Source organism: Peromyscus californicus, unplaced genomic scaffold (assembly GCF_007827085.1).
Source record: "Peromyscus californicus insignis strain IS unplaced genomic scaffold, ASM782708v3 Scaffold_6__1_contigs__length_162567912, whole genome shotgun sequence".
Lineage (NCBI taxonomy): Eukaryota > Metazoa > Chordata > Mammalia > Rodentia > Cricetidae > Peromyscus > Peromyscus californicus.
Window position 1 is genome coordinate 86,729,057 of NW_026294584.1, and position 25,843 is coordinate 86,754,899.

At 42.5% G+C, this 25,843-nt stretch overlaps 1 protein-coding gene across 1 annotated transcript; it reads left to right on the forward strand.

Moving 5' to 3' along the window:
• The first annotated feature begins 7,589 nt into the window (after positions 1-7,589).
• On the forward strand, positions 7,590-25,573 carry Rnf103 (ring finger protein 103). The gene is made up of 4 exons (XM_052722038.1): positions 7,590-8,244; positions 10,109-10,248; positions 19,243-19,358; positions 23,222-25,573. Exons 1-4 carry the CDS (start codon positions 8,019-8,021, stop codon positions 24,789-24,791), a joined length of 2,052 nt encoding a protein of 683 aa, XP_052577998.1. The 5' UTR covers positions 7,590-8,018; the 3' UTR covers positions 24,792-25,573.
• The last annotated feature ends 270 nt before the right edge of the window (positions 25,574-25,843 follow it).

Consider the following 25,843-nt stretch of genomic DNA (forward strand, 5'->3'; position numbering starts at 1 on the left):
AACTCCAGGGGAAATGAATAATTACACTAGAAAGGAAATACACATTTTGTGGTTCAACCATGAATAAGATTTGTATGATTATAAAAATGAATATGTAATGTAATACTGGGAATAAAGGAAGAGAAATGGTGCAAGAACAGACGATATGAAAGAGTTCCTTCTACAGCACAAAAAATTAATATGTAATTTATAAAATAGAAAAATCATGAAAAAGCAACAAAAAATTATGATTTGAAAATATAGAGGTAGACATAAAAAAGAAATGCTAAAAATAGGGGAAGAGGGCTGAGTGAATAAAGTGCTTGCTGCACACACACATACACACACACAGACATACAAACATATACACACAGACATACACACCCATACACACACACACACACACACACACACACACACACACACACACACACGAAGAAGCAAGCAATCAAGGAAGTGAAGGAAGTGAAGGAAGAAGACAGGCAGGCTGACTGACTGGCTAGATCGAAGTGAATCATCTCTGAGAAATGGGATGGAGTCAGTTGGGATAAGCAGGGATGCATTTTTGCTCACAGGATTTGTCTTGAAAATTCTGCTTTAGATTTGTCAGCTTGGTGCAATTTTATCAGCTTTCCCTTCAGTCTCAAAATTGTCCCAGTTTGAATGAAATGTTGACTGGCTCGTTGCCTTTGTAAACTGTGTGTGCATGATGCCTCTATGAAAGTAAAGTAAAAACAGAATCCTTGGACTCTAAATAGAATTACCCTGTTTCATTGAGCTCAGCCAAATATTTTTATTTTTTCTCTTCCTCTCTTTTTTCCTACACCCCTCCCCCAACTCAAAGTCCTCTGACCTTAGCTTCTCCAGTGCTGGGGCCACAGATGTGGGTCAGCACACTTGGATACCTTTGACATTTTCTCCTTAAACTTAGTTAAATTAGCATAAGTAATGTGTCAGAAATATGAGTGATGTCTGCCTCTGAACATTGTTTCTTTTGCAATCTCACTTAATCTTTTTGTTATGTTTTTCAAGATAGGGTTTCTCTGTGTAGCCCTGCCTGTACTAGAACTCATTCTGTAGACCAGATCACCTGCCTCTGCCCCTCGAGTGCTGAGATTAAAGGTGTGTGCCACCACTGCCCAACACCCTCATTTAATCTTTTCAACTACTTAAAGGGTGGGAAGTCTATCTCCTTTTATGGCTGATGAGAATGAGGTCAAAAGAGGTCTTCTGATTGACAAGGTGATATGAATAGTAGGCATTAATCCTCACTGGACAGGATTCTAATTATGGTTCCCATGCTCTGTGACAGTATTAAATCATGAGGCATTTAAGTGATCCCACAAATGAGCAGAATTTAAGATGTAAAACCAAGAACCCAGATTAATAGCCTAGGTAATAGAAGAGATTATGCAAAATGGTGATTCACTCAAACATCATTTTGAAGGAGGAACTCATTAGTTTGTGCTATGGATTGGATGTGTACCCAAGCTTCATGTGTTGAAAAGTTAAACCCAAACTCCACTGTGTTGAAAGGTGAACTTTTCATTGTTCTTTTGTTTTAGTAATAGAGTCTGATTATGTAACCCAGGCTGGCCTGGGAGTCACTGTGTAGCCCAGGCTGGCCTAGTGCTGGGATCCTAAGCACACATGGCTATGAACTGAAAACTTTTAATAGTGCTTGTTATGTAAAGGAGTTCATCTACCTCCCGCCCCCATCTTCATCAAGGGGTACTGCAGCAGGAAGGCTCTCTTTAAGTTCTGTATTTCCCAGCCTCCAGTACTGTGATCCAGATAAATTTCTGTTCATCATAAATTACATAGTCTGTGGCACTCTGCTATCCCAGCATCACAGGAACTGAGCACATGCCCAGCTAGGTTTAGGGGAAACTAAAATCCCACTTGGGTGAGGACAGCCCTCCTATCTCACCCACTGGCCCTTGGAGTCCAAAGAATAAATTGTTCCTGCTAAATCTTCAAATAGAGACATTCTGGTAGCTGGTCTCCAAAATCACGCTGTAATATTAGAAAAGTGGGAAGATGGTGGTGCATGCCTTTGATCCCAGCACTCAGGAGGCAGAGGCAGGCGGATCTCTGTGAGTTCAAGGCCAGCCTGGTCTACAGAGTGAGTTCCAGGACAGCCAGGGCAACCCCAAGAAACTAACCAAACAAAGAAAAAAAATAAATAAATAAAATTTAAGAAGAAAAGTGATACATAATTTCCTTAAGAAAAAAAAAAATAGAGTCAGAGCTCCAGCTTCAGAATGGCTGTTCTAACTGTACAGAAAGCCACTGGGGTGTGCAGACTTTGGATCCAGTAAATTTTGCTGCATTTTTTTTTTTTTTTTTGGTTTTTCGAGACAGGGTTTCTCTGTGTAGCTTTGCGCCTCTCCTGGAACTCACTTGGTAGCCCAGGCTGGCCTCGAACTCACAGAGATCCGCCTGGCTCTGCCTCCCGAGTGCTGGGATTAAAGGCGTGCGCCACCACCGCCCGGCTTGCTGCATTTTTTATTTGCAAGTCCTTTATAAGAAAGTTTTAGTAAATTAAGAAAAAAATGATAAAGGACAAAAGGGAAAAACATCTGAATCCCAGGGTCACATAAATAGTAAATAGATGGGGAGGGACAGAGGGAGAGCAAGAAAAGAGATGTCTTGACAGAGGGAGCTGTTATGGAGTTAGGGAGAAACCGTGCTAGGGAAATTCCCAGGAATCCACAAGGATGACTAAGACTCCGAGCAACAGTGGAGAGGGTGCCTGAATTGGCCTTCCCTTGTAATCAGACTGGTGAATATCCTGTCATCATAGAGAGTTCATCCAGTAACTGATGGAAGCAGATGCAGAGATCCACAGCTAAGTACTAAGGGGAGCTCCTAGAGTCCAGTAGAAGAGAGGGAGGAGGGATTATATGAGCAAGAGGGGTCCAGATCATGATGGGGAAACCCACAGAGACAGCTGACCCGAGCTAGTGGGAGCTCACTGACAGCTGGGGAACCTGTATGGGACCAAACTAGGCCCTTTGAGTGTGGGTGACAGTTGTGTGGCTTGGGCAGTTTGTGGGACCACTGGTAGTGCGGCCAGGATTTATCCCTAGCACATGAACTGGCTTTTTGGAGCCCACTCCCTATGGAGGGATACCTTGCTCAGCCTTGATATGGGGGAGGGGCTTGGTCCTGCTTCAACTTGATATGCCAGACTTTGTTGACTCCCTGTGGAGTCTAAGGAGTGGAGGGGGGGGCAGATTGGGGAAAGGCAGAGCGTGAGTGAGAGGAGGGGGGGGGAGGCCGAACTGTGGTTGATATGTAAAACGAAAAATAAAACTTTTAAACAATTTTTAAAAAACAATAAATACAATTGACATTTTAGAGAATGCCGTGTATGTACGTGTGTGTGTGTGTGTGTGTGTGTGTGTGTGTGTGTGTGTATGCATCTGTGTGCAAGTGGAGGCCAGAGGCCAACTTAGGGTGTTCCCCTCTATCTCTATCTTAATATTTATTATTGTTATTTTTTTACATAGGGTCGAACTATATAGTCCTGGGTAGTCTGAAATTTGCTATGTAGACCAGGCTGGCTGTAAACTTACAGAGATTCACCTGCCTCTGCCTCCCAAGTTCTGGAATTAAAAGTGTATGCCACACCATGTCTGGCTCTATTTTTTGAGACAGGGTGTCTCACTGAACCTGGAGCTCACTAATTGGATAGACTGGCTTGTCATAGATCTGGAACTCCCATCTCCAGCCCTCAGCCCTAGCGTTCTAGGCGCATACTTTTACATGGATTCTGGGGATCCAAACTCAGGTTCTCATGCCTGGTCAGCCAGCACATTAGCCCCTGAGCCACCTCCCAAGCCCCTTTCTAATTCAAATCTAAAATTAGGAGTGTCATGTACTCTTCTGAGTTACCTGGTTTGTTTGTTTGTTTGTTTTTAGTAAACACTATTTTGGACAGTAGTCCATGTCTATAACCACTTGACTACCTTTTCTTTCTAGTAGCTGTATAAAAGTAATTTGTAGGCCTGGAGAGATGGCTCAGAGGTTAAGAGCACTGGCTGCTTTTCCAGAGGTCCTGAGTTCAATTCCCAGCAACCACATGGTGGCTTACAACCATCTATAATGAGATCTGATGCCTTCTTCTGGCCTGCACACATACATGCAGGCAGAATACTATATATATAATTTAAAAAATTTTTTTAAAGTGATTTGTATTATTGTATTTGACCCATGCTCATTTTTTGTTAATTTTTCATTGCTGTGAGAAAAAAATCAACTCAAGGCAGAGGGGGTTTCTTTTGGCTCACAGTTTCAGGAGGTACAGTTTATCATGGTGGGAAAAACATGGAAGTGGGAGCTTGAGGTGTCTGCTTACGTCCACAGCCAAGAAACAGAGTAATGAATTCAGACCCTCAACTGGCTTCTTTCTTTTTTCCGTTTATTCCATTCAGGACCACAGCGGTTGGAATGGTGCCACCTTCAGGGTGGGGTTTCTTTCCTCAGTTAAACCTCTGGGGAAGCTCCCTCACACCCACACCCAGAGCTGTTTTGTAGGTGATTCCAAATTCAGCTGTGAAGATCAATCATCACGTGTGAGTTTTTCTTTTTATTAACTCTGCCCTTAAAGTAAAATGTTATACACATCTGTAGTTGTGTTGTTGGTTTTTTTGTTGTTGTTGTTTTCTTTTGTTTTGACTCTTTGCTCTTTTCTTAACTTAAATTATCCTGTCTATCTTTTGCCTCTGGGCTTTTATTTTTGTCTATTCTGTATACCTTTCTTATTTCTTTTTTTTTTTTTTTTTTTTTTTTTTTGGTTTTTCGAGACAGGGTTTCTCTGTGTAGCTTTGCGCCTTTCCTGGAACTCACTTGGTAGCCCAGGCTGGCCTCGAACTCACAGAGATCCGCCTGGCTCTGCCTCCCGAGTGCTGGGATTAAAGGCGTGCGCCACCACCGCCCGGCTCCCTTTCTTATTTCTTACTCCATAGCTGGCTATGTGGCTGGGTGGCTGGCCCCTGGCATCCTCTCTCCTTTTCTCAATCCTCAATCTCCTCTTCCCAGATTTCTCCTCTTATTTATTCTCTCCGCCTGCCAGCCCCACCTATCCCTCTCTTGCCTTGCTATTGACCGTTCAGCTCTTTATTAGACCAATCAGGTGTTTTAGACAGGCAAAGTAGAACAGCCTTACAGAGTTAAATAAATGCAACATAAAAGAATGCAACACATCTTTACATCATTAAACAAATATTCCACAGCATAAATGAATGTAACACATCGTCAACTATATTCCACAACACACATCTTCGCATCTGTGTCCAATACCATAATTTCCTCAAGATAATTTCCCTGAAGGAAGATTCCTGTACCAAAGAGCACACATTTGTGGGATCTTATAACACACATTATAGATTACCTAGGAGGTTGTCCACCTCTACCAATAGAGGATGTGCATTCATATGCCCTTATCCAGCCAACATAAGTCTACTTTCATCGGTGTCTGTCTTTCCTAAGGGTTAAACCACTGAGGGCAACAAGGCAAAGGGCTGGGAATTGAGGCAAGCAAACAAATGAGAGTCAAAGTTGTTCTTTAATCTCTTTTGTTCTAGCCTCTCCCACATGATTTATTTTTTCACTTTCAATCTCTGTCCTCAGCTCATCTTCTCAACTTTTCCTAACCTCTTTTTTATTATTGACTCTGTGTCAATCTATTGTTACTAAAATGCATTCCTTTGAGGCAAGGGATATCATTTATGTGTTTAGATTTGGCTAGCAATGCCACCAGGTAACAGTGCTACCATGAAATCAAGGATGCAGAAATTACAGACTCAAGCCCGTCAGAGTGAACTGTTTAATACAATCTCCTACATGGTCTGCTGCCCTGGAAACAAAACCGCACTGAAGCTAGTCAAGACAGAAGAGTGAAACTGTGCATTCCTACACCCCCTGGTCCTGTTCCCTCCTAACGCCTCCACTAGCTGGACACTGAAATGCCCTTGTTAACTGCATTGTAAAGGTACCATTCTTTGGCTACATTCTCATGGTCCATTCTTTGCTTTCCATGGCTCATTTGCTCTTGGATTGAGGGTCACACTCTCTCCCTAAAATTTCCACCCCTAGTTTAGGGTTGTTTATGGTTTTGCATGTTGGCTAGCATCTCCCCTGGAATTCCTACTTGTTCAAGGAGTTTATGGAAAGCTTCTTGTTCAGTTCATAAATCCAACTGTGGTTTTGAATGCTGGCTAACATTTCCCCGAGAATTCCAGCTTGTTTTCCTGATCAAGGCATTCATGGAAGCCTTGTTCAGTTCATGAATCCAACTATGCTCTCCCTCAACTGACACAGAAATTTAAATAAAGAGTACGGCTCTGCTAGAGTTAAATAAACCCGGAACCAGGTACCTTGTGCTTGTCTGTCAAACTCGTTTTATATAAGCTCCTCTGGCTGGCTAAAACACACAGACCTTTGCACCCGGACCTATCCTCACCTAACAACTTTTGTCCTGAGAACTCAGGGCCTCCGTGTCTACTTTTTAATACCCTGAGGAGGACACTGTAACAGTTAGTCACAACTAGGTCGTATGCTAACATTCTTTTTTGGCTAAGCCTCGTCCAACACACGTGTGAAAACCACGTTCTAACGCAAAGGTAGACAAAGAACTGTTCTTGGAGTTTCACCTCAAGCACCTCGAGCCAGTTGTGCCAAAAAAAAAAAAAGTCCCCATTTCAGGGGGACTCGACTTAAAACACAGGCTCCAATTTTTACAGATCATGATGATTTGGGGTGGGCGTGGTGGTACACATCTTCAATCCCAGCGTTCCAGCCAAGGCAGGAGATCGCTGTTGAGTTCCGAGGCCAGCTTGGTCTACAGAGTGGTTCCAGGCCAGCCAGGACTACAAAAAAACGAGACTGTCTGAAAACAAAACAAAAAGAAGATCCTTGGCTGCCTTTATTTTCACACACAGTACACTCTTGCACAGTGCCGCAGGGTCCAATGTCCAATCCCGGGGCTGAAATCAATGACTAAACATCTGCAGATAAGAGGGGTGGGACCGCCAGCGCACACTAACTACCCTAGGCGACATCCGCCAGCCTTTCCAGCCGCGGCGGCAGCCCCTCTCCCTCTCCCACGGCGGCATCCTGCAGCTTCTGGCCCCGCCCCTCCCGAGGCCCCGCCCCGATGCCGACGTCAGTTGTTATGTCTTGACTAGGGCCGGGGCTGCAGCCGGTCCAGTGCTCCGGGGGCGGCGGCTGCGGCCTGTGGAGGCGGCGGGACGGCGGCCGCGGTTGGCGCGGCGGATCCGCACGGGGCTGGGCGCCGCGCAGCGACGCAGCTGACAGGAAGCCGTCCGGGAGAGCGGCGTCCGGGCCTAGCGTTATTATTATTTTTTTTTTTCCCCCCTTCACGACGGTCGCCTCGCGCTCTGGATCCTCCTCTGCAGGAGCCGCCGCGACGCCCCCTCGCGGGCCACGGGCCTAAGAGGCGCCGCCTGGGAACCTGGAGCCCCTGCCGGGCCTGGGCGGCCGCCGGGGCCTGAAGCCTGGGCGCTCGGCGCGGCACTGCGGCGCCCGTTCCTCCCCGCTCCGGGCGCGCCGGGCCCCGGGCCTGGCCCAGCCGAGCGCCGCGCCCTCCCGACCGCGGCCACGCAACCCGGCCCCAACCGCCCTCCGCCCGCCCGCCCGCAGTGTCTCGGAGCCGCCGCGGGCTCGGGCCTCGCCTCCGGGGTCACCCCTGGTTGGCTCCTGCCCGCTCCCCGCCGTCCGCTGCTCGATGGGTGGGGTGCTTTTGAGCGTCCCCCCTTCTCCCTTCCTCAGCTCTTGACCGCAAGGACAGCAGCGGCGCCCGTGCCCCGCCGGTCCCCTCGCCGGCCGGCCGCACGCACGCACGCACGCACGCCGCGATCCACCTGCCTCCCCGCGGGGATGGCCCGCCGGTGACCGCCACCGCCGCGCGCCCGAGCTGCCCTCGTCCAGGCTGCGCTGCGTCGGCCCGCACTCGACCCCCCCCTCCCCTGTCCACGGCGTCCCGGGCTCCCGGCGACGCCAAGAGGCCGAAGATGTGGCTGAAGCTGTTTTTCTTGCTCCTGTATTTCCTGGTCCTGTTCGTCCTGGCCAGGTTTTTTGAGGCCATTGTGTGGTATGAGACTGGCATCTTTGCTACCCAGCTGGTGGATCCGGTGGCATTGAGCTTTAAGAAGCTGAAGACCATTCTGGAGTGTCGAGGTTTGGGCTACTCCGGGTTGCCCGAGAAGAAAGATGTCCGGGAGCTGGTGGAGAAGTCAGGCAAGTGCCGGGCTCCCCGAGGTCGCCCTGGCTGTCCCGGCTCTAACCCCCCACCCCACTCCCTGGAATGAGGAGGTCCCCGGAATGGTCAAGGAGACTGCTCCGGAGAGCTTGCCAGGTCTTCTTTGACCACATTTTCTACGAATATGTAAATCCGGGTTTTGAAAAGGGGGCTAGTGGATGTATTGGTGTGTTTCAAAGGTTCTTTGGAAATGACAGTTTGAAAATGCAGCTTTTTAAAAAATGGTTAAATTGAATGATTTGTCTCAGAATTCAGCAACGCCATTTGAAATTGATTAAAATGTAGGGAGAGGAAAAACTCCAAAATGTATCTGTAAATAGCAGCATCTGTTTTCATAGTAAAAACTAGCCATGGGAGGGTAAAACATCATTAAAATAGTAACAAAGAGGCACGTGGACCTACAATTTACATGTAAATTAGGTGTTTAAGTATGTGTAAGGTGTACAAGTTGCACATTTTCTCTTTAAAATTTATATGCAGTGAGCATTCGGTATGACTGTCGGCCTTATTTGGAATTCATATTTTCTTGCGGGATTACAGTTTTTATTAGGGAATTTTGAATGTGTACATTTCTTGTCATGTGTCACAGGCATCCCTGCGTCACTTAATGGGGTTGAGGAAGAGGATTGAAATAGTGCTGAAAGAATATTTAATGACTTAAGTAATGTATTTCCAGTAGCCATTCATTTGGGGTTTTAGAATTGGGTAGGGAAATACAGTTAATTTGTTTCACTGCTGTACAAAGAAAAATGTCTCTGTTTAGATAGTATTCGTATATCTGTTAGCTGGGCCTTTTAAGGATAATTCTTTTCTTATGTAGTACTAGCTAGACCCATAGTGTAATAGGCAAGAATACAAACTATAGCAGTCCAACACTTGTGGATTTATAGCATAAGGGTTATAGAACTCATCTCACCAATGGGGTAGAGGGAAGGGATCCTTTGCATAAGGGCTACATTTTTCAACTTGTGTATTGTTATTACCTCTGTTTGCTGCCTGGCTTATGCTGCCATTGGTTGTTGAGGGAGGGAAGTGGGTTGACCAAAGTAAAAGTTATTATCTCATACAGTTATTTGATCATGCCTTTTCCCATTTGAGCTTTAGGTTAGGTATTTTGCTACCTTTTGAGCCTATAATTGTTGTCATATGAAATGTACAAGGAATCCACATATTACAGCATAACAACAACAACAAAAGTCTTGGTATAGCAATCTAACTGTAAAACATGCCGGGCGATGGTGGCGCACGCCTTTAATCCCAGCACTCGGGAGGCAGAGCCAGGCGGATCTCTGTGAGTTCGAGGCCAGCCTGGGCTACCAAGTGAGTCCCAGGAAAGGCGCAAAGCTACACAGAGAAACCCTGTCTCAAAAAACCAAAAAAAAAAAAAATTGTAAAGTTGTGTATGAATGTGGGGTTTGTTCTGACAGATAAACATTCTATCTTCCACTCACATGAAAATCTTGTTGCTATTTTAAGCAGGCTGATGGCAAGTTCTGTGAACCCACTTCTAGATCTTTTGAGTCAGAACACATAAACTAGGCTGTTGAAAAATGTGAAACCTGCACAGGCTTATGTAAAATTAAATGATTACTAGTTTGATTTTTGGACTGGTGTAATTTGGTAATGTACTAACAAGCTATATGATGACCCCATTAGAACTGTAAGAGATGGGTTTTTGTCTCTTCACTCTTTGCTGATGTATGAACCTTTTATTTAGGTGCTGTTCCTTTTTCCATAGAATGAACATATAATAGTGTGGTTTTTCATGATAGAAAATGGAATTAATCATTGAAGTTGGGAACATGAGATTTTTGAAATCTTACAGTTTTTTGTTTCCTTCAGGTGACTTGATGGAGGGTGAACTCTATTCTGCTCTCAAGGAAGAAGAGGCATCTGAGTCTGTTTCTAGTACCAATTTCAGTGGTGAAATGCACTTCTATGAGCTTGTGGAAGACACAAAAGATGGCATCTGGCTTGTTCAGGTAGAAAGAGCGATAATACTTGAGAACTGTATTCACACCAAAATAGTGTTTACCACCCGAGTAACGCTGCTGTTGTCATGCTTCCTAGGCAAAACTCAGTTCTCACAGGGTTTGTCAAAGCAGTAATAATGAAAATTAGGGCAGGAGATGCGGCTCCGTTGGTAATGTACTACTGTGCATGATGCCCTGCCTTCAGCCCCTAGCACCACTTAGACCAGGCATGGTGCTCTAAACCCCAGCACTCTGGAGGTAGAGGCAGGAGACTCAGAAGTTCAAGGTCTTCCTTAGCTGCTTAGTGAGTTCAAAGTCATCCAAGGATACATGAGACCCTGTCTTTGAAAAAAAAAAAAAAAGTGAAAATTCAAGAGTAGAATAGGAAAGACTGAAGAAAGGGAGTTGTTTTGAGAATCAGCAAAAAGAAATGTATAGAAACGTGTGTGTGTGTCCCCTTTGTTTTATGCACTGGTGTTTTGCTTTCATGTCTGTGTGAGGGTGTCAGATCCCCTGGAACTGGAACTACAGACAGTTGTGTGAACTGCCATGTGGGTGCTGGGAATTGAAGACCTGCCACTGTTTTTGCTTTTTTGAGACAGGGTTTCTCTGTAGCTTTGGAGCCTGTCCTGGAACTTGCTCTGTAGACCAGACTGGCCTCAAACTCACAGAGATCCACCGGCTTCCCGAGTGCTGAGACTAAAGGCATGCGCTACCATCACCTGGCTGTCGCCACTGACCTTAGCCGTGAGCCATCTCTCCAGCCTACGTGTATTCCTTTTGTTTAGCCGTGTGCACTATTTTTATGTTTCTTTTAACTCTGGTTTTGAGTTCATTAGTCCACATAACTTTAGTATATGAGGGAAGAACACTAAAGTAAGGTAAAGAAATCTCTGCGTTAGCAAAGTAGCCCACTTTGAAAGGCAGCTCTGCAAACCAGCACAGAATCAACATCTCAGCTAAGTAGACAACTTAGCTGTACTGGGGAGCATGCATTATTTTGTTTATGGTGATGAGATAGTTTTTATGATATCAAAACTGTGAGATTTAATTAGTATATTAGAAATTTCAAGCTGTAAAGGGCCTTAAAAATTATCTTTCATGCTTTTCATGGCATGGTTTAGGGTAAGTGGATGCACATTAACATTACTGTAACCATGTAAATTAGAATAATTATGTGATATTGAGCATGTAATGTCATCCTAAATATTGCTCAGTTTAATTTTAAAATCTGTATTCACTTACAGTAACACAACAAGTAGACTAGAAGCGTGAATATGGCCAACATTAAGAATGGAGTGTGGATGGCTGAGCCTCAGAAGTCCTGTCAGACTAACCTTTCTGAAGCCCTAAGATGTGAACTGTTTTGCTCAAGGTCCTGGGACTTGAACTAGGATCAGATCTCAGATCCTCTGATGGTTTTTCTTTTTTCAGACTAGTTTTTATTTACCCATTGGCAGTTCATACAGATACCCTCCTGTTTTCTCAGTGCATTTGACCTTTCTTTCACTTTGCTGGTGACAAATTTTGATTTAGGGTATGAAAATTCAAATAGCTTCTTCATGTTACTTTCTGAGAACAAAGACTGCAAGATTTGGTTTTAAAATAAGTTTTGAATTCAGAAACCTTAATTGGAGACCCAGTGTTGTCATGGCTTGCAATGGGACTGGAAACAAGTAGGTTTTCTCTGTGTCTGGCCTCAAGTACACGCACATTTAAAGAGGATGGAATGACGCTGCCATCCACTGTGCTGAAAGGGTGAGCTTTGGTAATTGTGTGGAGATTTCACTGGATACCCCAGCCTTTCCTTTATAGTACATTTCTACTGCGCTGACTTTTTACCTTCTGATAATCAGAGGTAGAACCTGAGAGGGTCTGGATTTAGTCTGTTCACGATCCAGTCAATTCTAGTTTATTTCTGTCTTAGTTCATTGATTTAAGAAATACGGTGAAAGGGTCGAGGATATAGCTCAGTGGTAGAACATTTGCTTAGCATGCATGAAGCACTGAATGTGATGTCCATTATTGAAAGAAAAAAAAATCGGCTATCTCTTTTAAAGCTTTAAAAATGTTATTCTATTTCTTTCCCCCAGTACTTATTTCTAATAGTCTGGCCAAGGAAGGTTTATTGGTTTTGATAATTTTAGATCTCTAACAAGATAGACTTGAATAGCCAGACCCATCACTGTGTATTCATGGCCTAAATGTTTATCACTCCCGTGAATTGATTCTCCGCAAATGTATGGTGAAGAAGGCACTGTGCACCTGTGGAACTCAGAAGAACCAGGACAAGGGCCTGGGGATTGCTTTGAAATCCAGGATCCTGCCTGTAAATGATAGATAGATATGGTTAACTGGTTAGCAGCATAGTCTTCACTTTTATTATATAAAAGATTATTTTATGTGTATGGGTGTTTTGCCCCATTTATGTCTAGGCACTATGTCCGTGCCTGGTGCCCACAGAAGCCAGAGAGGGTGTCAGAACCCCTGGAACTAGACTTACAGATGGTTGTTAACTGCCATGTGGTACTGGGAATCAAAACTAGGTCCTCAGGTAGAGCAGCCAGTACTCTTACCCACTGACCCATCTTTCCAGCCCCAGTTACCTATTTTTTGATGTCTTAACTAAAGATATGTATGGATTAAATCCCTTAATATATGATAGAATTAACCTATTCATAACTGGCTATGCCAGGCCCTGTTCTAGGACCTGGAGATATAACAGGAAGATACCCAGGGCTATGTTCAGACAGCTCACATTCCAGCTGTGAGAATCAGACACCAAGTAAATTAGTATTTAATACAACCAGTAAGCTGAAAATTCTAAGAAGAAAAAGAAGCAGACTAAAGAGATAGAATAATGAGGAATTTTTTTACAAGATGGCCATTGAACAAAGTGAGTAATAAGTGATGGTGTAAATATAACATTATGCCATTATAGCTTCTAGTCTCTACATTACCTTCTCCCAGAGTATTTTAAAAGCATGTATTCACAGTTGAAAAGTACCTCCTAAGAAAGGTGAATGTGTTTATATGGGTTTCTTCATAAAGAAAAAGTGTAGTAGGACACAGTTTTTCCAGTGATGCTCAAAATTTGCACTGATTTCCAGTGTCTGGCTTTGTTCTTTGTGGCCAGTGACTGACATCTGTCAGATGGCTAGTCTGTCTGGTCAGCATTGACAGCTGAGAAAAGTAAGCCTGCGACCCTGCCCTTGGCACGGGGAGCCGACCAGCCTGCGACCCTGCCCTTGGCACGGGGAGCCGACCAGCCTGAGACCCTGCCCTTGGCACGGGGAGCCGACCAGCCTGAGACCCTGCCCTTGGCACGGGGAGCCGACCAGCCTGAGACCCTGCCCTTGGCACGGGGAGCCGACCAGCCTGAGACCCTGCCCTTGGCACGGGGAGCCGACCAGCCTGAGACCCTGCCCTTGGCACGGGGAGCCGACCAGCCTGAGACCCTGCCCTTGGCACTGGGAGCCGACCAGCCTGATACCCTGCCCTTGGCACAGGGAGCTGACCAGCTGAGCCTATTGGCCGGGCACCTCCTTTAAGCTTCAGAGTTATTTTGGGGTTTTGATTTGTTTAGTGTTTTAAACTATACTTAAAATTTTTAAAGTATCTGCTAGAAACAGAAGGGAGTGCTCTCTTGGTTGGTTGTGTTCTTCTTCCAGATCAAATTAATCCAGTCTTCTGTGACAGGTAGCTTTCAGGAATACATTTTCTACAGTTTGAATTATGGTTCTTTTCTGCTTCTGTTTTTGTTTTCTGTTGTTGTTGTCTGTTTTGAGGCAGGTTCTCAACTTTGTAGTCCAAGCATTAGCAGTCTTCGGCCTCACCTTTCTGAGTGCTGAATTATAGGTGTCAGCTATCATGCTAGTCTTCCATTTTATGTATTTGGAAAGAAGCTGGCTCGGTTGTTTGCTCTTTACCATTTTTTTTTAATGAGGACTATTTTCATTGACTGAACTGCATTGATTCTGGCCACTTCCATCTTCAGCTTGTGGAGCTGGATTCCCTGTGTCTCCTCTACACTTGAGCACATGTGGAGAACAGAGCTGTAATACCTTCCTGGTGCTGGGACCGAACACCTGACGACAGCAGTTTAAGAACGGAGGGGTTGTTTTGGCTCCCAGTGTGAGGAGGATATAGCCACCATGACGGGGAAAGCATGGCGGCAGCAGTGTGGGTGGCGAGTTACGTTTCCTCCGCAGTCAGGGAGCAGAGAGAGACGAGTGCTGGTGCTCCACTCACCTCCTCTTTTAAACCCTACACTGACGTCATCATCATGACTGTCGTCATCATCGTATGTGTGCATGTGTGATGTGTGGGAGGGTATGCCCACTCTAGTACATGTGTGACAGCCAGAGGACAACTCTGGAGTTGATTCTCTCCTTCTACCTTCATGTGGGTTCTGGGAATCAAACTCAGGGCACCAAGCTTGCCAGACAAAGGCTTTTACCCACTAAGCCATCTCGTCCCCTGCCTTTCCCCACTTTTTAAATTTACATCTGTCTTTTTGTATGTATTGAGATCAGAGGACAACTTGTAGGAGTTGGTTCTCTCCTTCCACCAACCATCACAAGAAGTAATTTTCATTTTTAAAGGTAGCAAAATCCATGTGACATCTTTACCAATGTAATGCACACAGAATCAAGTCCTTTCTTTGTGGCTGTGGTACAGTTGTTACACAAAGTTACAATTTCCTGCTTTGTCCCTAATCTAAGCTCCTGTCTCTCATTAGCCATTTATTTCCCAGTTTTGTGGATTCTTTGAGTCCACCACTGGCCAGTCTCCTTGGCACCAAAAATAGAAGATGATTATTTTGTTTCAAAGTATTGCTGGTTAGAGAGACAAATGGCAAGGTGGACAGGCTTTTGAAATGGAAAAGGTGCAGAGGGCTGGCCTTTAGGGACTTGCCCTCTGACATTTTTATGTCTCTGTTTTGGCTTTTGTCGTGATTCCAAAGAGATATAGCTGTTTGTTCCCTACTGGATGTCCCACTTCATGAGTTGAAAGTCACTGGAGCTGCACAGCAGTGAAAAATATTTCATGACTAAAAGGACAGCAAAGCTTTGGACACTATTTACTGAAGTATTATGTTAATGCATTTCCTATTTGGCTGGAAGCTGATTTTAAACTTGTTTATCTTTGCTCTTAGATAAGAGTTTTGTTTAGGGCCACTCTAATTTATTTATCCCTTTAATGGGCTACTACAGAGCAAACTATAAGCAGAATACAAGCAAGCCACTTGTGTTTTATGTTGCTGAAAAAGGTTTTGGGTTTACCCATAAAGTAAGCCAGTGAGAATACTACACTTGATTTTAGCCAGAAGTTAGAGAAATGATAACAGGGTGAGTACTTAAAATTAGTTAATTAAAGTGTGCTATTCAGTTTCAGCTTTTGTCCATCACTGACTCTGATTTTTTATTTTATATAGGTGACATATTTTACAATTTTGAAACTAGACCCCTACTAAAAGATTGAGAAATGTAGAAAATGTCAACACACCACTCTCATTCCAAGGAATTGTTATTATTTAATTATGACTCTATTTGTGGGGATTAACAAGGATGTACCAAATGTTCTGATCAGAAATAAATCCCTTCTCTTAAAAAACAAAAGTAAATTTGTAAATTAGGCATCTTTCTATCTAAGTGATTGAGAGGATTGGTGTGCAATTACATAGCAAGATGCCATTTATTCTGTTTACTCAGAAAACATTCAGGATGACACAGGTTGCTGGGGAAGGAACTTTGGCTATAAAATAAATTCCTTTAGAGACTCTTTATAATAAGAAGTAGAACCATCTGCAGAAAGCTGAAATAGTTTAGTTCAACTCAGATGTTTAATTAGTAGCACCCAGATCATCTAGGAATGGAAAGATTGCCTCACATTTAGCCTGCGATGCTAGGTCTCTTTCAGGCTTGGAATTCAAGCTGTACTTGGTCCATATTTGTTCTTGTATCTGGAAATATTCTCCATAGAGAATGCAGCCTCTTCCTAGAGTTTCTGAGAAATCTCTCTTCCCCATGTAATGAGACCAGCAGCGTGGATGCCACTCCAGATCGTGCATGCTTACAGGACATAAGCTGTAAGTCAGAGGGGCTCCTACTAATGTGATGTGGTAGTGACAGGCTTAGAAGATTTTGGTTTTGCCATTAATTGAGCCAGATGAGTTATTTCGTGAAAACACTACCCCCCTTTTTTTTTTTTTTTGGTTTTTCGAGACAGGGTTTCTCTGTGTAGCTTTGTGCCTTTCCTGGAACTCACTTGGTAGCCCAGGCTGGCCTCGAACTCACAGAGATCCGCCTGGCTCTGCCTCCCGAGTGCTGGGATTAAAGGCGTGCGCCACCACCGCCCGGCAACACTACCCTTTTTATAGTGCTCATTCAACCTCCTTCAAAGTTAATGTTTGCAAAACTTTGAGTTCACTAACATAACTATACAGGATTTTAACAAAGTAATTTCTAATTGTGTAGCTACAGTGACAGAATCGTTTAAAAGGGTTTCATGAAGAGCTTAGATGACTTCACTTTTTTGTACAGCTCGCTCTCTCCGTTGGGGATCCTTAAACTCTTCCAGAGCAGATGCTAGAACAGATTGCTGTGTAAATAAGGCCCCAGGGTTGAGCACTGTCATGGAGCTCATCAACTGTGTGCCCAGCTCTCCTCACTTGCTTCTGCTTTTCCTGCCAGCCCTGGAGGTGCCTGGGAACAGCCCTCTCATTCCTAACACAGGAATGCTTGTCATGAGTTTGCAAGGTTCTTCCACAGTGAACAGTTGGGTCTTCACTCAAAGATGCCCTGAGACTTGGAGCTGTGTGTACACTGACAGAGGCCACCTCTTAGCTCCTTGAAGTAATGTTACTGCCAACACAGGCTTAAAGTGCCTGGGTTGTTTTATAGCTTTAGTCAAGAAGTAGGAAAATGTTGGGAAAGAGTTATTTTAAAAGAGAGAGAAAAGAGGAATGGAGAAGGAGAGTGCAAAGAACAGAGTAAGAGAGAGCACAAAGAACAAGAGCGTGTACTGTATACTTACACAGATTCTTCTCTCCTGAGCTCTGAGAAGTGCATTCAGGTTCCTCGGCTCCATGAGCAAAAGAACTACTATTAACTCTTGAGAAGTAACAGGAAGAAAAATACCGCTTGCTTTGTGGCTGGGTATGTGACTGAGTGGTGGAGCATTTGCCTACTATGCCCTTAGTGTCCTGTGTTCCACCTCCTGAACTACCACCACAAGAAAAAAAGGAGCAGGAAGCATACCATGCTTGACTGCCCTGATTCTCCAGGTGAACCTTTGCAATATACTTTGGGACCAGAGAAAAGGGTAATTAGCATCTTCGGTAATGTGATTAACGTGAACCTCCTTAAAACGCCTATATCTAAAACCCTGTTCTCAGTCATCTGAGAATGTGTGAACTCATGTCTCCCTCAGTAAGACCAGTACTTTCATTAAAAGCACTATCAAAACTATTTACTTAATTCTCTAGTTTGCATGCACATGTTGAGTATCAAATGTATGTTACATGATGTTAACACATACATGAACATCTCCATAAGTGTTAGAACAGCAGTATCAACGACATTGTAGGAGTTACTGGGGTGACCTGGTAGCGCAAAGAGGAAATTCATTTTCAGTTCCACATGCCCACGACCTGTGATGCCCCTGACATTTTAGACTTCCCAAGAGAAAGGCCACAGAGGAGGTAACTGTACCACCCCTTGCCTCTCCCAGGGAGTTGATTGCTCGTACTCAGTTCACACACATACCTGGAGCTTTACTTCCTGGAGGATTTTTGAATATGAAAATGATTCTTCCTGCCAGAAAGATTCGAGGCCCTAGAGTAATTTTAAATTGAATTGTGTTGGTAAAGATGGCAGTTATGAAAATAGCTTAGGCCTATAAATGCTGGATTTAAATTTAGTTTCATGAAAACTTTAGACATTTTTTGGCTTTCCAATGAATTGTATTTTATTACTTTTATATTTTAAAAAAATTTTACTGGTATCTTCAGTGAAACTCTGCCTCCATTAAGTCAGGAGGATTTAGGGATAAAGAGAAGAGATGTTTAACTACTAAACTGACATTAATAGAGAAGCTATTAATATCTTGAAAGTCAATTTAGAATTTTTTTCCTTTATTTAAAAAAATAATCTGTTTCATAATTTTAAGAAAAGGTGGGAGGGTAATAAAAACAAAATAATGTGTTTCTCTCAGACCTGATTGTGTTTGAGAACTGTTTGCACAGTTGATGTGGAAGTTTAAAATTGTTAATTTCATTGTGGCTGTTCCTTTTCCTGGAGCCTTTCATGGTTGCTGAGGGGAAAGACCTGTGAGTACCATTGATTTAGTTAAAGCATAACTTAATAGAAAACATGTGTTTGATTCTTGGCTAAACTGGACATTGAAAAATGTGAAATTTGAACTTGTTAAGTCCACATGTGATAATTTTTATAAGCTTTATTTGGATTTCTAAAAAATTATTTTCAAGGAGAAATTGACTTCAGGGCCATTTTCTGTCTGTATAGCATAATTCTAGAGAGTAGGTCACGTGGTAGAGAATATGGCGAGTTTTTTCACAGGCTTTTGACTCCTGTTACTGCTAGAGCCTGGGATGTAACACACTGCACTTGTGTTTCTTTTCTGGTTGGACAGTTCTAACTTCTGTGAGAGCCAGTAAGGGGGCTGAGCAGGTAAAGCTGCTGCCGCACAGGCCTGGTGGCTTGAGTTCAATCCCCAGAACCCACACAGTAGAAGTAGAGAACTGACTGCCATGGTTGTCCTCTGGTCTCCACAAGGGTGCTGTAGCCCTCATGCACATATACACTGAATAATAATCAATTAAAAAAAGAACTGCAGTAATAATGAGATGATTCAGTTAAACCAGAACTAGAAAGAGAAAGTCTTTATCAAAAGAGGACTTATGTTATAGATATGAATGGTTGGGTTTAACTAATTAAAGTTTCACCTTTTTTCCCTCTTTCTCTCTCCTTTGGGAAATAGGTCATAGCAAATGACAGAAGTCCTTTGGTGGGTAAAATTCACTGGGAGAAAATGGTTAAAAAGGTGTCAAGATTTGGGATACGGACAGGCACTTTCAACTGTTCCAGTGATCCCAGGTGAGTGCAGTAAGAAATCCAGAGTTTGAACCCTGACCAGAGACCTTCTTGCTTAATAAAGACAGTACTACCAGAAACCTGCCCGAACTGAAAACTAATTATATGGTTAGTGTGCTGCTCGTTACCAAAATGTTTGTATTTTGCATAACTGGTGTTTGCTGACTTTCTGAGAGATCCCTTGGAATTGTCTGTAGTCCTTTTGCTTCAGTGTTCTCTTCCAGATAGCTGTGGATGACATTGTAGTGATCTATTGTCTACCCTAATAAAATTGGCCTGAAGATCAGAGGACAGAACAAGCCACTAGATTAAACATAGAGGCCAAGCAGTGGTGGCACAAACCTTTAATCCTAGCACTCTGGAGGCAGAGATCCATCTGGATCTCTGTGAGTTCAAAGCCACCCTGGACTACATGAGGTTGACTCAGTCTAGGAGAGAAACAGAGCCAGGCAGTGGTGGCACACACCTTTAATCCCAGCACTTGAGATCTCATGCCTTTGCTTGGGAAGCACACACTCCTTTAATCCCAGCACTAAGAAGGAAGTAATATGGCAGGGCGGAGAAAATTATATAAGGCATGAGGAGACAGGAACTCTGTCTTTTCAGGTTGAGGAGTCTTAGAGGTAAGACGTGGCAGTGGCTTGTTCGTTTGTCTCTCTGATCTTTCAGATTTAGCCCAAAATCTGGCTGCAGGTTTTTTATTAAAAAGACCAAATTAGACTTCGTGTTACATGACATAACTATTCTCATCTATAGCTCAAACTGGCTTTGAACTCACTGTAGTCCTCCTCAGTCATGGGCTAGGCTTACAGGCATACACTACCACTCTCATTCTTCTGACATTCAGTTTGCATTTTCTTAGTCACTTTGCAGCTGCTCTACAACTATCCCTAGGCGTGCCCTTCTCCCTAACGTCAAAGTCAGATTTATCATTTTATTTAATCAAACATGTCCTTTCTAACTTTTCTACCCATCACTGTTTCATTTTTCTTCACATCTTCTTACATGGGGTGATTTAGTTTGTCATCTTCTTCAGTATTAGTCTGTTTTTACATTAATTCTTGTCTTGTTATTCCATTTTTTTAATTTAAAGAATTTAGATTATGTGTATATTGTGTAGAGGAGTATATATGCATGTATGAGTGCAGGTGGCGTTGGAGTTCAGAAGATGGTGTTCTCCTGGATCTGGAGTAATAGGCAGCTGTGAGCCACCCAGTGTGGGCACTGGTAAAAAACTAAACACAACAAAACATTTTTTATATAGCCAAAAGAACTGACTAATAAACTGGGCAAAGTGGTATGTGCCTGTATTCCCAGTGGGAGGTAGAAACAGGAGGATTTCAAGTTCTAAGCCAACCCATGTAGTGAAATGCTGTTGCAAAACAAAAAACCCTGAAGAATGTTTTCCTGATACTATCATTGAATTTATTCTGACCTTTAAAAAGTTCTTTTTGAATTGGATGTGTAAAGGGTTTTATGCTGATACATGGTAATATAAAATTCCTAAAAACAATGTATGCATGTAGTATGGTCTTCATTTGGATACCTTTAGATTAGTATTTAGAGAAATGTATATTAGTAACCCAGTGTTTATAAGTGTTAGAGATTATTATCCAAACTTGGAAAACATGATTTAATTTGAAAGCTATAACATAGGGAATTTTCTTTTGTTAGAATATTATTCTAACAAAAAGAAACTTAAAAATATCAGTTCTGAACTGAAAACATAAAAGGAAGAAATGAATAAACTAAAACCTTGCCTGTTTTACAAAGAAAGACTTTCTGTCATAAAGATTGTCATTTGGTTTATGACACAAATCAGAAATGAATGTAGTTATAGGAGAGAAGATAAAAAAAAAAATGACCAAGGGTAGAGATGTGGGGCTGGGGAGATGGTTCAGCAATTAACAATGTTTTTCTGCTCTTGCAGGGGACCTGGGTTCAGGTCTCAAGCACCTAGATGGCTTACAACTGTCTGATTATATTCTGCTCCGAGGGCACCCGCACACATGTGATGCACATAAACACACACATGCATATGTGTCATCATAAGTATGTTGCAGTTAGCCCCCACAGCTCCTTAGATATGATCTGAAGGAAGCTGTCGTCTGCATGCATTTTACCTGCTGTGTTTGGGGAGGGTAAAACGAGATTCTTTTTTTTTTTGGTTTTTCGAGACAGGGTTTCTCTGTGTAGCTTTGCACCTTTCCTGGAACTCACTTGGTAGCCCAGGCTGGCCTCGAACTCACAGAGATCCGCCTGGCTCTGCCTCCCGAGTGCTGGGATTAAAGGCGTGCGCCACCACCGCCCGGCTAGATTCTTACTGAATTATTTTGCATTGGATAACCATATTGTTAAGGTATAGAAATAATTTTTGACACATGTCTTTTTTCAAGCCATTTCATGTTAATGGAATCTGCATTGTTCAGGGAGTGAATCAACGCAGTAAGAAGCAGAGAGTCAGGATCTGTGATTCAGAGTTACTGAGATAGCTTCCCAGAGTCCTCATCATCCTGCTCTCTGAAAGACAACATACCATCTTCATTTACCTTAAATTATACCACAGTATTCCTGAGATCAATTAGTCGTTACCATTATAAAGCATAGACCACATAACTAGACTTTCCTCTGTGATCCTATGAATGTGTAACATATTTATTTATTAACCCTAATAAAATATGAATGTGTGCTTAGTAAATAAAATGTAGCATCTTTGACTTTTATCAGTATTCTGAGTAGCAACATAAGAACTCAAGTGAAACCTATTTTCAAGTCTGTAACAAAACAGCCACATGGTAGATTTTTTTTTTTAACCCTTTATCAAGATAAATGTTGTGTATCATAAAATTCCACATGGCAGGTTTGGGGCAAAGAGTAATTTAAAAAAAAATAAAATAAAGGAAAATGTCTCCAGTTAACTTCTATCCCTAGTATTGCAACAGCTATTTCCCTTTTAGTATTTCTCCTCACCTAGTTTTTCAAAAGGGACAAATGTCGCAGGAACTTACTGGATACCAAAAGGAGTGAGTCTCCTGTGTCTTCAGAAAATGTAAACAAGAGGTGATTGTACTTATGCTCCTCTGCGTTCACTCCTCTGGGAAACGAGGCTCATTCTTGGGCCAGATCTCTTTGTCTGTATACTTCCTGTCTTTGTTTCCTAAGTCTTAAGCCTTTTTTCACAGTCTTCGTTAAAGAGAGAAGAAAGTTACCTGTGGAACTTGGAGCAGCTCTCTTTTGGATTGGCTTATGGAAAGATGACTTTGTACTAGCTAGTGCACTGTGGGTATCAGGCTTGTGGTAGTGCTTAATTGAGAAATGGTAAGGCGGGCTTCTTTCCAAGACTGCACCACCTTAGGCCCTCAGTACGGCGGAACATTTATCCTTCTCTGTCTCCACCTAATTCCTAACCATCTTTCAAGATCTGGTTCATTTTCCAAACCTTTCTTGAGGTCTTCCTTTGCTCAAACCCCTGGTGATATCCCCTTTCTTTGATCTTTCATAGTGGTTTTGAGTCCTTTATAGGATTTTTTAATTCTATATGAACAGAAATTACTTCCCATTACCTTTGGTTCTTAGCATGTAATGCAGTGACACATGAGAGATGCTAAAGTATTTGCTGATTCCTTGGCCCAGAAATGCTTTTAGGTATACTTTATACAACCTTTTCTTTTCCTAGAAACAGAAATTCAGAGCAGACTACAATAAGCTTGCTTGTTCTGGCACGGTTGCCAAGTGTTGGCCTCTCTCTGGTTATTTAAAGGTTCTGTGAGAAGAGAGTACAAGGGGCCCTTTCAGGCCTAAAGAAGACTGTTAGGTTGTAAGCTGTGCAATAGCCTCGCTGTTGACTACAGTTTACTCTCTTACAGGTACTGCAGGAGAAGAGGCTGGGTCCGTTCCACACTCATTATGTCTGTCCCACAGACAAGTACATCTAAAGGGAAAGTCATGCTTAAAGAGTACAGTGGACGCAAGATTGAAGTAGAGCACATTTTTAAATGGATAACTGCCCATGCAGCTTCTCGGATCAAAACTATATATAATGTTGAGCATTTGAAAGAAGAATGGAATAAAAGTGATCAGTACTGGATAAAAATATACCTATTTGCCAAGCTTGACCAACCCCCAGCTTTCTTCTCTGCATTAAGTATAAAATTTACTGGAAGAGTTGAGTTTATTTTTGTTAATGTGGAAAACTGGGACAACAGGAGTTATATGACAGATATTGGTGTTTATAACATGCCGTCATACATACTTAGAACTCCTGAAGGAATTTACAGATACGGAAACCACACAGGTGAATTTATATCCCTTCAGGCCATGGATTCTTTTTTGCGCTCATTACAGCCTGAAGTAAATGATCTGTTTGTTTTGAGTTTGGTTCTAGTTAATCTTATGGCTTGGATGGACTTATTTATTACACAAGGAGCAACCATCAAGCGATTTGTGGTTCTCATAAGCACTTTAGGGACATACAATTCCCTGTTAATTATTTCCTGGCTACCTGTGTTGGGCTTTCTACAGCTCCCTTACTTAGATAGCTTTTATGAATATAGCTTAAGATTGTTGCGATATTCTAATACAACCACACTGGCTTCTTGGGTAAGGGCAGACTGGATGTTTTATTCTTCACACCCAGCCCTGTTTCTCAGTACATACCTTGGACATGGTTTGCTAATTGATTACTTTGAGAAGAAGAGACGGCGCAGCAGCAATGATGAAGTCAATGCGAATAATTTGGAATGGTTATCAAGTCTGTGGGACTGGTACACCAGCTACCTCTTCCACCCGATTGCTTCTCTTCAGAACTTTCCTGTAGAATCTGACTGGGACGAAGATCCTGACTTATTCTTGGAACGGTTAGCTTTCCCTGACCTTTGGCTCCACCCTCTGATACCAACTGATTATATTAAAAACTTACCAATGTGGCGGTTTAAATGTCTTGGGGTGCAGTCTGAAGAAGAATTGTCAGAGAGTTCTCAAGACACTGAAAATGACTCAGATAGTGACAACATGGACACTTTTAATAATAAGGATGTATTTGAAGATAAACAAAGCATAGTTCACAGTTCTCCAGGAAGAGCGAGCCGCTGTGATGCTGGGGCTTGTTCATGTGCCAATAAATATTGTCAGACCAGCCCATGTGAAAGGAAGGGGAGGTCATATGGATCACATAACACTAATGAAGATATGGAACCGGACTGGTTAACTTGGCCTGCTGGTACACTGCACTGTACTGAATGTGTTGTTTGCCTTGAAAATTTTGAAAATGGATGTTTGCTAATGGGGTTGCCTTGTGGTCATGTGTTTCACCAGAATTGCATTGTTATGTGGTTGGCTGGGGGCCGACACTGTTGCCCTGTTTGCCGTTGGCCTTCGTATAAGAAAAAGCAGCCATATGCACAACAACAACCGTTGTCAGACGATGTCCCATCTTAACCATGTGCAATTTGTCCTTAACAAGCTTCGAGTATCCTGCAGCTTGCCTTTTGAATGTTAGTCACAATGTTTCTGTGGTTTGAAGTTTAGTTTAATGTTAGTGCAGTGGCAGGAAATACACATTATGTGATGTTGATGACAGAATTTATTTGGTTGCCTTGTGTGTCAATTGAATGCATACTACTAAACTGTAAAAAAATTTTATTTACAGCATTGGAAGTTCAGAAGTTAATGTTTTTTGTAAGCACAAAAGAAGTATAGTAGAAATTTATCCTAGAAAGACTTTACAAGGCAGGGCCAAATCTAGTGGGACTGAGCTGTTTTCTTATCCTAAATGTTTTCTCCCTTTTTACAATCTCTGTCCAGCACCTCTTGGTTAAATAATGTATGCTCTGAGACATGAAATTAAAACAGATCTATGAAATAAATTATTTTAAAACCAGAAGGTTAAAGGTCTTCCAATGATAGGTGACTGCTTTTTGTAGGTGTTTTACTGATTTGTTAATTTCATGGGTAATTGCAACAATTTTGAGGGAAAGGGTAGGAGTCCCATTGTGGACACTGGCCATGAGTAGTGGAGGTCCACCTCACAGCTTGATAGCTGTGATAGGAAAGACTTTCATGGGAGGGTGGTTAAAATAAGTGTTACAGTTTATTATTTAGCATATTTGTCAGACAAGGATTACCTTGTATGTTAAACTGAATGTATTTTGAAATTTTTCAGTGCCCGAGGAAACTGAGAATATAGATAGTAGAATAAATATCCATGTCTCTTTACTGCACCATATTTGTATTTTATTACATCTGCTTTATCACCTTTGTTACAGTTTTAATATTTTCCTTTTTTCCCCTGAGCCTGTTGAAAGTAAATTTGAATCATCATGGTGCTTTGGCCCTAAGCAGTCACCATATGTTTCCTGTGGATAAAGGCTTTCTCTTACATAGTCACCACATCATTATCACACCCTTGAAATTCAATGCTTATTCAGTAACATCTAATATATAATCCTTGTTCCCTATGTATCCTTATATCTTTGTTTCATTTTTATTGT

Excerpts from the sequence above, each read along its gene's own strand:
- Rnf103 (XM_052722038.1), top strand. The coding sequence starts at position 8,019 with ATGTGGCTGAAGCTGTTTTTCTTGCTCCTGTATTTCCTGGTCCTGTTC. Across the intron at positions 10,249-19,242 it reads ATGGCATCTGGCTTGTTCAG|GTCATAGCAAATGACAGAAG; the intron begins GTAGAAAGAGCG and ends TTTGGGAAATAG. Across the intron at positions 19,359-23,221 it reads AACTGTTCCAGTGATCCCAG|GTACTGCAGGAGAAGAGGCT; the intron begins GTGAGTGCAGTA and ends ACTCTCTTACAG.